At 39.3% G+C, this 13985-nt stretch overlaps 1 protein-coding gene across 1 annotated transcript in view; it reads left to right on the forward strand.

The window, feature by feature from the left end:
• EP400 (E1A binding protein p400) overlaps window positions 1–13985 on the forward strand; it is a 46134-nt gene that overhangs the window by 5162 nt on the left and 26987 nt on the right. The window contains 15 exon segments of the mRNA XM_036393088.2: window positions 3884–3974; window positions 4386–4493; window positions 5208–5590; window positions 6095–6400; window positions 6533–6718; window positions 8073–8213; window positions 8321–8399; window positions 8677–8723; window positions 9760–9817; window positions 10474–10563; window positions 11731–11838; window positions 12326–12519; window positions 12701–12878; window positions 13319–13455; window positions 13607–13776. Of these exon segments, the coding sequence (XP_036248981.1) occupies window positions 3884–3974; window positions 4386–4493; window positions 5208–5590; window positions 6095–6400; window positions 6533–6718; window positions 8073–8213; window positions 8321–8399; window positions 8677–8723; window positions 9760–9817; window positions 10474–10563; window positions 11731–11838; window positions 12326–12519; window positions 12701–12878; window positions 13319–13455; window positions 13607–13776 (2276 nt within the window).

Here is a 13985-nt window from a genome sequence, read left to right on the forward strand (position 1 = left end):
CAGAACTCTAAAAATGGGCTGTGCTTAAAACAAGCTGTACTGGTGGTGGTTTAGTTATTATCCCCTCTTCAGTGAGGTGCCATCAGTACCAAAGGAGTGTGTTGAACATTTTAAAAAAAGAAAAACTTCTAAAAAGAAAATGATTCTCCCTTCTTTTTTTTTTCCCAAAATATTTCTCTCAGGTAAAGGTTGTGACAGGAAAGGATGGGCAGACTGGTACTCCTGTCGCTATAGCAACCCAGCTTCCTCCAAATGTTTCTGCTGCTTTTTCATCCCAGCAGCAACCATTTCAGGTACTTTTCAATGGTTCTAAAATGTAGTTTCATCCCAGATTTTTTTTCTTCATTCAGATTTGATATTTCTTAGATGAATTAGAATTTTCCCAAGAGCCCATCCCTTATCATCTAAACAAAATCAAAAAACCTCTGCAGTCTTCAAATGCATCAGTATAACTGAAGCCTTGAGGAAGTTAAAGCTTTGTCTCCAGGTTGCTGGCTTATTGCATTAACTTTCAGCTTGAATGTTTTCACTTTGGTTTGTTTGTCTTTGTATCCCTAATGCATTTGGTTCATTTGTGCATTCTGCGTAGTGATGATATGGATTCTTTGTCTGTGGCATTGTAATTGTGGATTTCTTCTAAAATTCTTTTCTTTTTTTTTCTTCCCCTTATGTATTAAAGGTTTTGAGTGTGGCTACAGAAGGTTTTGGATTTGCCTTTCCTGAAATGTATTAAACAACAGTACTAATCCTCTGACACAATTTGTTTTAAATAATTAACTGCTTTCCATTAGCTCTGCCATAAATATTGGAAAGAAGAAACAGAAGTGCTTATTTTTATTAAAAAAGTCCTTTTTAACGATTTTTTTTTCTTTTTTCATGAGGAATGCTGGAGAAAGCTAAGAAATAAATGTGATAATCAGTTAAAATGTTTGTGGATCAGTGATGATACAGCTTTTCAGTTCAGTGTGGTTTTATGCAGCTGCCTTCAACTCTGTTACCCAGACATCACTGCATACGTACCCTGAGAAGTAATATACCCTAATTCCATCTGCAACTAAAATATTTACCTTTTAGCTCAACGATATGCTTAGCAGGTGTTGCAGGGCTCTGCTGTACACGCTCTGCTGCCTTTATCTGGGCTTTGGAAGTGGAAAGTGAAATGAAATACAGGATGGGCTGTGTTCCTGTGTGTAACAAATGGGATGTTCCATGTGATATTTGCTGCACAAAGGAGTTGTGCAGCAAAGAGGATTGCACTGGGAGCTCTTCCTGAGGGCCAGTACTGACATGTCTTGGAAGTCTTCTTAGGTAGTCAGGCTTCATTTAAGCTGTTTAAAATACCTAATATTATATCAGGTTATTCATTGTAGTGATTAGGGTTACCACAAGCTGTAGCTGCAGCAGTGGTGAGACTTTTGAAGGTATTGTACCATTCAGTTTCAGGGAAACTGGTTCATGCTAAAAATGCACAAAACTCTCTGTGTGGTACTGACCTTTTAGCACAAACTGCTAACAGAAAGTGGCATTTCTTTCCATCAGTCTTGCTCTTTGCAACTGTTTATGGAGAAATAATGTGTCCCAATCAGCATCACCATTCAAATCCCAGTGCAGAAGTGCAGTGCTCAGAGTGATTATTGTGTGCATGCTGCATAATCATGACCTCGGGACAGCTACATTATTTTAATTAAAGTTGGGACAGTTTTAGTCTAATATTATTGGTATGTGACTGCAATTTTTGAAGACATAACCTGTCTGCTCTCTGAAGAGTCTGGCCTAAATTACATGGTGATAATGCAGCTGGGAGGCATATTCTTAAGCAAATGTCACTCAAAAATCCTAAAGTAGACATACAGCCTGAAACTGTGAGTATGCAGTCATCCAGAGGGAGAGAGGAGGTGAGATAAATGGCATTTAATGTGGAGTTTGAAGAATATAATTTCTTAAACTGATGTCCCAGCAGCATCTGATGCAAATGGGACATAAACTGAATTTGTTAGTCAATTCAGTAGCATTTGCCTAATCAATTCTTGTGGCTTATTTTGAAAATTCTGTGAATGCCCAGGTCTATGATGTTCTGCCAGACACTGGCTGTTGAACCTAAAATATGCTGCATGTCTACCTTGTGACAAGACAAATATTTGAAAACTTAATCCCTATTGAATGTGAAATGGCAGTGAACTGTGAATATGAGTCAGAGACACTTAAAACCAGAATTTACATCTTAAGGCTGTAGCTGTATCGCTGGAGTAGCTGCAAATGCCCTCAGAGCAGCAGAGAGATTAAGTGTTATTAATTCATAGCTATTGATTGAGTCTGAGGGGCATGAGATATATTCAGCTCAAAAAGGAGCATTTGAAACCCAATCATTGTAGGTGATGTTGGCTGTGATTATTAATAGCATGCAGTGAAGCACTGAAGATGCAGGATGTCACTGCTGTGATTTATTTCAATACAGACTGGTGTTTACCTCTGTGGGTTTAATTTACATTGGTAAAGTTTTGGTAAAAATCAGAGGAGAAAATACCTCTGAATAAAGTAAAACAAAAAATTATGGGAAATTAATGTCTTTCTATGTTGTCATAAAAAAATTGCACATTTGCAAACCCTTACTATACCTCAACATGTTTAAGGTCTAACCATTAGAAAAGTACACTTTGAGAACTAGAGTGCTAAATTAATTCATTTCCCAGGATGCAGAGACTGCCATACATAAACTGTCTTTGTATTTTCTGATGGAATCTCTTATGACAGTTTTTGGGATAGCCCTTATTTTTCTCATATTAAGTTTCACAGTAAAATATTTGGTACAGCATAACCAAATACTGAGGAGAATTTAAAAATTACTTGGAAACTCACTGAAAGGAATTGGATTGCACAGACACTTATGGACATTAATAGGTACTTGCCAGAATGTTGAGGGCCCAAAGAGCATTAAAATTGTCATATACCCGAATTTGTTGCTTCAGTAATCCTGTATGTGAGCCTGTCACCTGTGCTTGATGCTGAAAGGATTCTCTGGGACAGGTTCTTGCCATCATTGCTGATATTAAATGTAGTGATTTACAAATAAAGTTTGAATGCACTGTGTAATCTTACTGAAGCTAAATTTCGGCTTGCTGAATCAGAGCCCAGTGATTCCTTTTGCATCTCAATATCAACAGTGCTCTTCCAGGCTTGTTAATTCATAGTTTGTGTGCTGTTTATCCTCAGACAAAATAGATAGTAATTTCTGGTGAGCTCTGATGTCACCTTAGCCTTAGGGCAATGTTGTTTCTCCTCACTGAGTTTATTCATGAGACTCATTTTGCCAGCTGTGCAAACAGGTACAAGTCCAGCATCTGGAAAACTGGAACTGGAAATTGTGTACCTTGGCTGAGGTTCTTTATTCCATCTTCCTAGCTTTTTCCTGAAATATTTCAATGGTAACTCTCACAAAGCTCTATCCTGAGAGAGCTGGAGACTCAAATAAGCTCAAGCTATTTTCAGGATGAGGATGAATTTGTGTTACTGATGTTTCACACAGATATAGTACACTAATGAAAATTTCCATTACTTAAAAAAAAAACCAAAACAAAAAATTCTGGGCAAGTTTGTTTTTTACATATCCCATTTTCCTGAGTTTGGTATCACTTAACAAAATGTAGTTGTCATTATATATAAACAACTTAATCACTGTAAAATTAAACCTCTACAAAGAGTATTTGTGCATTGTGGATAACTAAAACTTCATAGCAGATACTGAATGAGTCTTGTTTCCTTTGTTGTACAGCTGTTCTGAAGGACTTTTTCTGCGCTGACTTCCTTAGATCTGCTTATAAATTCTCTCCTGGTGTCAGACCATCTGCAGATTGAACCTCTGTGATTTGTTTTCTTTTCCCTGTAGCAAACGCATACAGGGACTCCAGCGCCGGGGACTGTGAGCACCATAGAGATTGAAGCTTTTAAGAGACAGCAGCAGGCCCTTGCACCAGCAGGTATGTTCCACAGGCACAACTCCACTTCCATCCTCTTTTTTTCTCCAAACAGTGATCGGAGCCGACTGTTCAAAAATACATTTTTGCCTCACCTTGGGAATCACCAGATCCTTAGGACTATCTACTGTGTGACTGGTACTGTGGGAAGAGTGCACTCCACTCCCAGTAGATAGGCCTGGATTTGGCAGGCATGGAGACATGGTTAGGTTGATTGTTCTGGCTGAGAAGATTGGAGATGGCCAACTTGAAGTCAGAGGGACTCTGGCCCTGGAGCATGTTCTTCATAAATGCTACACATGTACAGTAGTTGTAGCTTTCGGAGCTGACGGTGGAGTCATGTGTAGTAGTTTGCTTTGTAAAATTGAACCCATTCCATTATACCATGCCATAAATGGAATTTGAATATCACAGATTCGTCTAAGAGACCACGAATTGAAGTGGGCCGTCATGGGATGGTTTTTCAGCACCCGGGTGTGGCTTCAGGAGTTCCTCTTCAACAGCTAATGCCAACGGCACAAGGTACTGTGTCACCACATGCCAGTTGCACATTAATTTCACAAGGAGATGTTGGTGATGGAACTAGAAACTTTGGCTTCTGGCCTGCCAAGATCCTAGTCCCACCACACACTTCTCCATGTAAATTAATACTTGGTATGCAATGCCTGGTTCGTTTAAGGAGCTGAGTGACGGGCTCCAAAGGTGCATGTGGGCATGGAAATACGTCACAGGTGCTGATGCAAAATGGCCAATCTGAGAATTCTGGAACTGAACCAATGATTTTTGAAAAGGAAACCATCTAATTGGAACATCATGACAAATTTTTATTCATTAGTCATGCCAAGCTTTAGAATATGTTTTAGAGTGAATGTGTTCTTAGAAAGACTTAGTAGTATTTAGACTTCATGCTGGTATTTTAGGTTAAATTCCATTAGTTCACCACTCCTTTTTTTTTTTTTTGAGTATACGAAATTTAGAAGACCTATAATGACATGCTCTTTTTTAGTTGCTGTGCTCCAAATTTTAGTTACAGTCCTGTGCATGAAGCACTTCGTTGTTTATTGTAATGGTGATTTATTTTGTGATTGTGATGTGGTATTTTCAAGTGATGGTGTCTTGTGGCAAAGTAAGTAACAAAACCACTCTATTCGCAGTCGATTTCCTCCTTAAATCCACAGAGAGCATCGGACATTTTAATGTTTTAATCTCACCTGCATGTTTCCTCTTGCCCTGCAGGAGGGATGCCTCCCACTCCGCAGACGGTGCAGCTGACGGGGCAGAAGCAGAGCCAGCAGCAGTACGACCCCTCCAAGGGCCCCCCGGTGCAGAACGCGGCCAGCCTGCACACGCCGCCGCCGCAGCTGCCCGCGCGCCTGCAGCCCGCCAGCGTCCCCATGGCGTCACTGCCCGCCACCCTGCAGCTGCCACAGCAGCAGCAGCCCCAGCTGGTGGAGCCTCCAGCCCAGCCCCAGATCCAGGTGAAGATCCAGCCCCAAAGCGTGCCCCTGACGGCCGCCCCGCTTCCAGCGCCGCTGCAGCAGCAGGTGCCACCAGCGATCCACGTGCAGGGACAGGCGCCCGGCCAAGTGTCACAGCCACAAGCTGCCATACAGCAACAGGTATGGAGTAGACATGGGTTTGTTTCCATGGCCAGTAAAACCTAAAAGTGCTGTCTTCATCTCTTAATTCCACTGGACAATTAAATCCTTTCCTTGTGAAAATGCAGGTGTGTCACCCTGTTCTCTTAAAGTTCTTCTAAAGTTCTTCTGACGCTTACATTTTTGTGATAGAGTTTCTCATGCACTTTTCATGTAAATAATGATTGCGTTGCATTCCTTTCTGGAAGAGGAGAAAATTGATAAACTGTTAGTTTGACCAGTGTGGTTGGAGAAGTAGTAATTTTGTCCTCCAATCCATGGTCATTTTTAGAATTCTATAAATATCAAAGTCCAGAAATAAATGCACCTTTTTTGCCTTAGACATCTCAGCGTGTGTCATTTTGTGTCGTATTGTGACACAGGTGTACATTTGTTATTAAGTTAAAGTCTCCATTATGTTCTGCTCTAGTGTAGATTAAGTATTGAATCCTCACCTCATCAGTAACCAATGTGTTTCTTGGACAGACTGTGACTCTGACACGGCCGTCTGCAGATCCTGCTCAGAGTTCTCAGCGTCTTGCAGCAAATCCACTGCCACCTACCTCATCCATCGCTCCAGCAGCGATCCCAGGCACAGCGCCGCCTTCTCCATACCCAGTGCAAACAAACAGGACCTCTCCAGCCACCAACAAGTCCCTGTCTCCTATTGCATCCAAGCCTCCTGGCTTAGCAGTAGCAGCAGCAGCACCTAAAACACAAAGTCCAGCTCAGAATGCAGCGGTGTTGCCACAGGAAAACTCTCAAGACAAGCTGGCTGAGCAAGTCAAGCTGGTAAGATATATTCTGTGTGATGCTTTTACACTTTTATTTTCCTGTCAGTTAATTTAATAAAGTGGGAGAATTACTATTTTTCTCTGATTCTGTGCTGTGGCTTCACTGTAAGTCTCTGTACTTCTTTTTTAGGAAAATCAAATCCACCAGCGGATAGCAGAACTGAGAAAGGAAGGTTTATGGTCCCCCAGGCGACTGCCTAAACTCCAAGAGGCTCCAAGACCAAAATCCCACTGGGATTATTTGCTGGAAGAAATGCAGTGGATGGCAACTGATTTTGCCCAGGAGAGAAAGTGGAAGATGGCAACTGCTAAGAAGGTACTTGAAAACTATTTTATAACTCAGAGCAGTAAATGTTGATATCACTCAGTTGGGTAGCAAAGCTATTGAGATATCTTTTACTACAGATAGAAGTAAAGGAAAGATGAGGCACTAACTTTTACCTCAAATGAGAAGTTTTGTTGTCAGTTTTGCATATGGCACCTGAGACAGACAAGATAATTGTACAGATTGTGAATGCAAATAACAGTTTGTGGATTTTATTCCTCTGGAGATTGAATACCTTTTTTAGGAGCCCACTCAATATGTTGACTGGGTTATATTTAAATAAAAACTGGAGTTGTCATGCCTGTCTCACAAATGAGTTATTTCCAGCCAATAAAGAGTAAATACAGAATTTTGTAAATAACTTCCACTGGGTGTGGTTGTCTGTCTAGTTATTTTTTCTTAATCTCACAGAAAAATAAGAGTAAGGACAATAGTGGAAACATGGTAGAGAACTGTTTCCACAGGAGGAGAGAGCAGCACAGCAGGAATACAGTAGTGCAATGAAAATTTGTATGGTGTGAGATGAAACAAAATCTGTTAATTTACAGTAAGCAAAGGTTTTCTATGGATACCAGCAATGTTGCATCTTTTTTTTTTTTGAGAACATTTATGACCATTTTAGGGTAATGAACAGAGCAACCGAAGGTCATTAGTTTAAATTGCCATGTTGTTTTCTACTGTATATTCTGAAATGATGGAAACTCAGAAGCAGAGTATTGAAATAAGTGTATTGTTTTGTACAATAAATATCTGCCTTTTGAATATAATTTAAATCTGGATTTCCATTTGTGGCCAATGGTAGGTTTTTAAGAATAGGAGAAACAGGAAGGGCAAATGTGAAATGATCCTTCCCCTGGCACTTTGCTTCAAACTCCTGGAAGTCAATGTTTTAGGGACCTCCTGAGCTAAAGGTTGCAATGAAGTCAGTCTTAACAGCCATTGACTGATCTTTCACTCATGTATGTACACACTTTTGGAACTCATTTTAGCTTTGGTCTCTGACATTTTGTGGTGTGATTTCTGTGACTTCATATGTGCTGTCTGAAAAAAAAAAGTTTTCTTTTGTGTGTTTGCTGCTAATTTTGTGGAATTTTTTCTAATTTTTTGTATTCAGAGAGTGAATTAAGAGTTTCCTACTTGATTGCTTAGTTATAGTTGTATTTTTTTTTCTTTGAGTTTCATGTCTGTTGCTTTACTGGCATGGTAAGAATTAGAAATATTGGAGGTAAGTGCTATGTGTGTAAAGCTATGGTCAACATCTGGCTGCTGATAACCACTATAATCTTAAGAAATACAATGAAATGTATTTTGAGTTAACCTAATTCAGTATTTCATGGTATTTTAGATGGTAAGAACTGTGGCTCGTTACCATGAAGAAAAGAAACTTAATGAAGAGCGAGCTAAAAGGGAGGAACAGAACAAACTGAGGAGGATTGCAGCATCCATTGCTAGAGAAATAGAGTATTTCTGGTCTAACATTGAGCAGGTGAAGTACTCACTCACTAAGACTTGTGCAATTTGTGGTGGTTTTTTCATCTTCAGGAGTTTATTTGTAAAATAAAAGTGATTCATTAGACTTGCTTTACATTTCAGGTTGTTGAAATTAAACTGCAAATTGAATTTCAAGAGAAAAGGAAAAAAGCTTTGAATTTAAAGAGATTTTCAAGGAAAGGTAATTGTATTCCATTTCATAAGAAATATAGTCTGAATTCTGATGATACTGTTTTATCTAATTTCACTCAGTGCAGGTTAATCTTGATGGTAAAATTGTGAATTGCTAATAATAGGTTGTGAATAGATCTGAATAATGAGTTATGGGTTTTTATGGTTTTGTGTTAGATTTCGTTAATACTTTTTTGTGTTTTCCTTTGAATGCATTTAAAAGTTCATGTGAGAAATGTAAAATTGCTAGGTGATGAATACATACATCAAGTGTAATAATTTTCCAGGCAAGGATGCAAAAGAAGACCTTTATTTGGAAAAAGAAAGTGAAATGGTAAGTCTCTGTTTTTTGAAAAACGATCAAATTGGTTTAAATGTGACTACATATGTGAAAAAGTTTTGATAAAGATGACTTAAAAAAATATATATGGTGATGATAAGATTTCACTGACAAATTAACATTCAGTCACAAGCACAAGTATAATTTTTGTTTTCTGGTTGGGAAGGGGATTGTGGTTGGTACATGTCCTTAGTGGCTGTGAATCATTCATTCTGAGATTGAAGACCAAAAAACTGTACAAATTCATTATGAGACTTGGGCAGGAGTTTCATTTACAGTAGCCAGGGGTAGACTTTGTGGGGCATGAAAAGTGTTTTCAGGTGTTCAGCAGAGATTTATCTGCTGAAAGATGAAGGTATATGTTACAGAATGGATCAAACTGAAGGAAACCTGGATATCTTTTTCCTTGGATAAAATGTGTGCTAAGGACTCCTTGGCTGTGTCTGTGTAATTGGAAAAAAATGGACAAGGGATCTGAGGCCCTGAGCCATCTGTTGTGGCACAGCTGATGCCCATGTGCTAGAATACACCCCCTCCACCAAGCAGAGTGCCTGCATCTGAATTTCCTGCTAGGAGCAAGCCTTAGCATGTGTTACCAGCCAAACTGAGGCCCAGCACTGGCTGTGAGAGTTAATTGGCACAGGCTAAACAATTCTACAGAGTGCACTGGACAGCTGAGACAATTATATTGCATATATATATGCATATTATATTATGTGCATATCTCTTTTTTATTGACTAGTGAAAAAAATTAGTCCTTGAGCCAGCCTGGCTAAAAGTTTTGTACCACAGCTGGACCTGAATAATTTGATCCATGAGCAGTGCAAGTGACAGACTGCACACTCCCATCAGTTCAGAATTAGAATTTCTGTTTTGGCATGACCAGGGAAGTGCTAATAGGTGTTAAATGTCTATCAGCAAATGCTTTTGGGACTGCAAGGCATGTTTTGTTGTCTTTAAAAAACAAACAAAGCCCCCTGCTTATCTTTTGTTTTCTCTGATTTTAAATATTACAATTATTTAATGCTAGGGGGGTTCATCATCTGGAAGGAAAAGAAAGGCAAGCACATCTTTGACTGATGAGGAAGGTAAGTCACTTCCCAAAATTTTGCATCCATAGCATAGTACATGAGTTGAATATTAAACCCACAAGTTTTCAGTCTGTTGCTGTGTGGGTGCAGTGCTCTTCATGAACCAAATACCAACCTTCATCTATTTCTTAGAGACATTAGGCAGTCAATTAAATAGTAAATTATCCCTAAAAGAGCTCTAGTGAAAATCTGAAAACAACATTTTCCTTGAAATGATGCTGCTATCATTATGGGTGGATTTGAATTCTTTCTGTCCTCATTACTTCATTTGTCAGGCCTTATTAATGGTCTTGAAGTTCTTTTGAGGATTTTAGACTGAAATACCCATCTGCTTTGGGTCCTTTCTTGTTGGTGACCACTCTGTCATGTTCCTGACAAAGGAACTCCCCTGTTCAAAGCTTCATTACAACCTGTGTTGAACATTGTCAATCAACACTTAAATGCCTTCTGTCCTGAGGCAGAAGTGTTTCTCTCCTGTTCATTTACCTTTCAAATGTTTTCCATACATACTTAATTCTTTTTAAATCCTGCAGGCTTAGAATATTCTGCAGACTAAGAATATTCTGTGCTCATTCACTTCAGGGGGAGAGAATTACAAGCCTCCTGAATTATTGTACAATTTTAACCCAAGATTTGCATTTGCTTTCTTGCAGTTGAAGATGAAGAAGAAACAATTGAAGAACAAGAAGCTAAAGAGGGAAACATAAACCATCAGACTGAATTGTCTAATCTAGCCAAAGAAGGTAGGCACGTGGCTTGGTTCTTCTCTGGGCTGGGCTCTGAAACAACAGCTGGAAACACACAGCACTTGTTATATTTGTAAAGAGGATTAGAGGTGGGAGACTGCATTCAGATGTTCAGTCCTGTGTAGTCTGTGTTTACTTTTTTTCTGTTTGGAAAGCTGCAGCAGTTTATGGGGCGATGATCTGCACTTTATAAAGCAGTCCTAGTTATCACACAGGGTGGCTTGAGAAAAAGTAGTTCTCTAGTGAAGCACTGCATGAAAACCTTACACCAAGACTCTCAACCTGAGTTGTAGGAGTGCATGATGAACACTTAACACCAGGGTTGTATCTGACTGAACATGGACATTTTATCAACTGGCTTGAGTATCCTAGAAAGGTTTTGTGACTGACTTGGTAGCTCCAAAAGGGCATTAAGTGCTGACCTTGAGGGTTGGGGGTGTATGTATATTTGAATATAAGGTGCTTTTAGGGACAGTGCTCTGGCTAGCAGCTCTCTCTCATTAGCAATGTGATTGCTATGCTGAACTTGATGTGTGCAAAGTAGCCCACAGAGATGTGTCACTTAGCCTGGGAAAAGCAGATTTTTAGAGGCAGGCTGCCCATTAGGCTGAGCGTGCCTGGCGATGAACACGCCGCTTCCAGATCTGTGTGTTTGCTCTCTTTGGCAGCTTAGTGGCTGCACTGAACTGGCCAGTTGGAGGGATTATAACCCTTGGCCAGTCAGCCAAGTTCCTAATGAGAATATTTGCTGATTGATTGGCCACTGCCAGCATGTACATTCCTGCTTTAGCAGCTCAGACGAGGCATCCTGGAGTTACAGCTCAGTTTTGAAACTTTTGAAGTCTTGCATTGTCTTCCAACCACTCAGCTGCATTTGATGCTCCTACCTTCCCAGCTGGGGATTTACTGAAGGTTGTAGGGTTTGTTTGTAATACAGTAAAAAGCAGGGTGGAGCAAACTGCTTGTGTAGTGCCAGATGTTCTCTGTAATCAAGGTTATTAAATAAATACTGTCATCATGCACTTAATAATTACCTCTGAAGTTAACTTCTGATTAGAGAACTGGCTTTATGCAATTGTGAAGAATGTAATGAGATTATAATTAATAGTATCTATTGTTCCAAGTTTTGGTATTTTTAAACTTCCATCCTTTAATAACCTTCAGCTGAATTGCCTCTGGAAGATTTGGTAAAGATGTATGAAGGTGCCTTTGCAGAAAATTTTCACTGGCCCCAGCCAAAGCCTGACAGTGAAGAGGAGAGCAGTGAGGAAGGTAAATTACTCTATGTTTAGAAGTAGTTGTGCTAATTTACAAGGTGAAATAAGTTGCTTGGCTCTTCAGGACTCTGAAAAGACATTTTGTTCTAGGGGAAAACACATCTTGAGGGAATCACATGTAAAATTTCACAGTTTGTGAAAAGAGGGCAGTGTTTGCTTGTCCTAAAGTGAAGATGTGTAAGATTTTCAAGAACAATACTGAGTCACAGAAAAGCCTCTCTACATTAAATTAAATAGCTCACTTCACATATAGCTATAATTATACTGTGTTAGCCTAGCTAGTGTGAATGTCCACAACATGTACATGAACCTGAGCTTAGGCTTTGTATTTTACCTGAACTAGCTTGAAAATCACAGAAATGCTTTTAAAAGTTGGCTGCCTCCTTTAGACCCATGTCTGAACCCTGGTTATCTCAATTCCTTTGTGTAACTGCTACTGAAGTTTATTTTAGATACCACTTTAACTTTTCTCTCTCTCCTAGAAATGGAAGACCACATGTCTGATAGGGAAAGTCCCCAGAAAGAAGTTGTCCTCATAGATTCCCTTCTCACCATTGATCAGTACAAGGGCATGGACAGGTCGAGTCCTCCCAAGAAGAACATGAGAGACATAGCAGAAGTTGCTGCTGCAGCAGAGATGTTGTTACCTAAAGGCAGCTCCAGGATAACAACAGCAGTAAGACTCCCTATTTTCTGTGTGCTGATGTTTGCATAAAGAATGCTTTTTTCTTCATTTTTTGTAGCTTTTAGCAAGAAATTCTTTTTTTTTTTGAGTTAACTTTTTTGAATGTTTATGCTTTATGCCATGCTCTATGAATTTAACTCAGGAAAAAAATACCAAATTATTCACATTACAGGTAAAATACAACACTCCATCACTGTTGTATGGGTCCCTCAGAGAATATCAGAAGATTGGGCTGGATTGGCTGGCAAAGCTGTACAGGAAGAATCTCAATGGCATCCTGGCAGATGAGGCAGGGCTTGGAAAAACAGTGCAAATTATTGCCTTTTTTGCCCATTTGGCTTGTAATGAAGGTAAGTTCTTTTGGCTAAAGTTTTCAACAGGTACTGTGCCAGCATTAGCTTTGTGAATTGTAGCCTAGGATCACTTTTTTTCCCTACTGAACCATATCAGGCTTTAGTTAATGATAGGAGTTAAGATTGTATCAGAGTAACTTCCTGATATTTTGTGACATAAGGGTGTTATCTAGTCAAGTATAGTGTCTGATCAACCTACTACCCTCTAGATATTCTTCTGAATTCTTCTAAATTTTTACTAGTACAGAAAAACCTTACAAATTGTTTAATGACTAGGAGTAAACTAGTAATTAAAATGCCTCTGTTTGTTGCTATTTGATCTCACTTTTAATGATTAATTTAATGCAATGCACTTAAAAACTCAAGGAAGAATATGAGCCATATGCACTGTAAGGAGTGTCTTTTCAGTGTTAACTGCTTTGTTTCCCCTTCTGTAGGGAACTGGGGCCCTCACCTTGTTGTTGTCCGGAGCTGTAACATATTGAAGTGGGAGCTGGAATTGAAACGCTGGTGCCCAGGGTTGAAAATACTTCTCTACTTTGGGAGCCAAAGAGAACTTAGGGCAAAAAGACAGGTGCTGTATTTTGCAACTCTTACACTGTTGCCTATAGATTTAGCCTGTATATATCTGTCTTAAATGTCTTTCCTAATGAAGAAGTAACTGGTTGTAAGATATTTGAGAGTTCTGCCTTAACTTTTCTGTCTCATCCTTTCCTTTTCCATAGGAATGGACAGAACCCAACAGCTTCAATGTGTGCATCACTTCCTACAAGCAGTTGTTCAAAGGCCACACAGCATTCATGAAAATGAGATGGAAATATTTAATAGTAGATGAGATGCAGCAAATAAAGAATATGACTGAGAAACACTGGGAGGCACTTTTCAATCTCCGCAGGTACAGAGCAGAGAATTGATTTCCTGCTGGCAGTGAGTTTTTCTCTTTTCATGTCACACAGTTCTCTTCTTAACAGAAAACTTGATAAAAAAACCCTCTTGACTTAGTCCACCTAAATTCCTGAGCAATGTGCACCTATAGAAAAATGCTTTTATTTGAAACAGTCAGGATTCAGAGAAATGCTTGAGATCTTTTTGTTTCCACTATCA

The sequence above is a fragment of the Molothrus ater genome, chromosome 18, assembly GCF_012460135.2.
Source record: "Molothrus ater isolate BHLD 08-10-18 breed brown headed cowbird chromosome 18, BPBGC_Mater_1.1, whole genome shotgun sequence".
In the NCBI taxonomy this organism is placed as follows: domain Eukaryota; kingdom Metazoa; phylum Chordata; class Aves; order Passeriformes; family Icteridae; genus Molothrus; species Molothrus ater.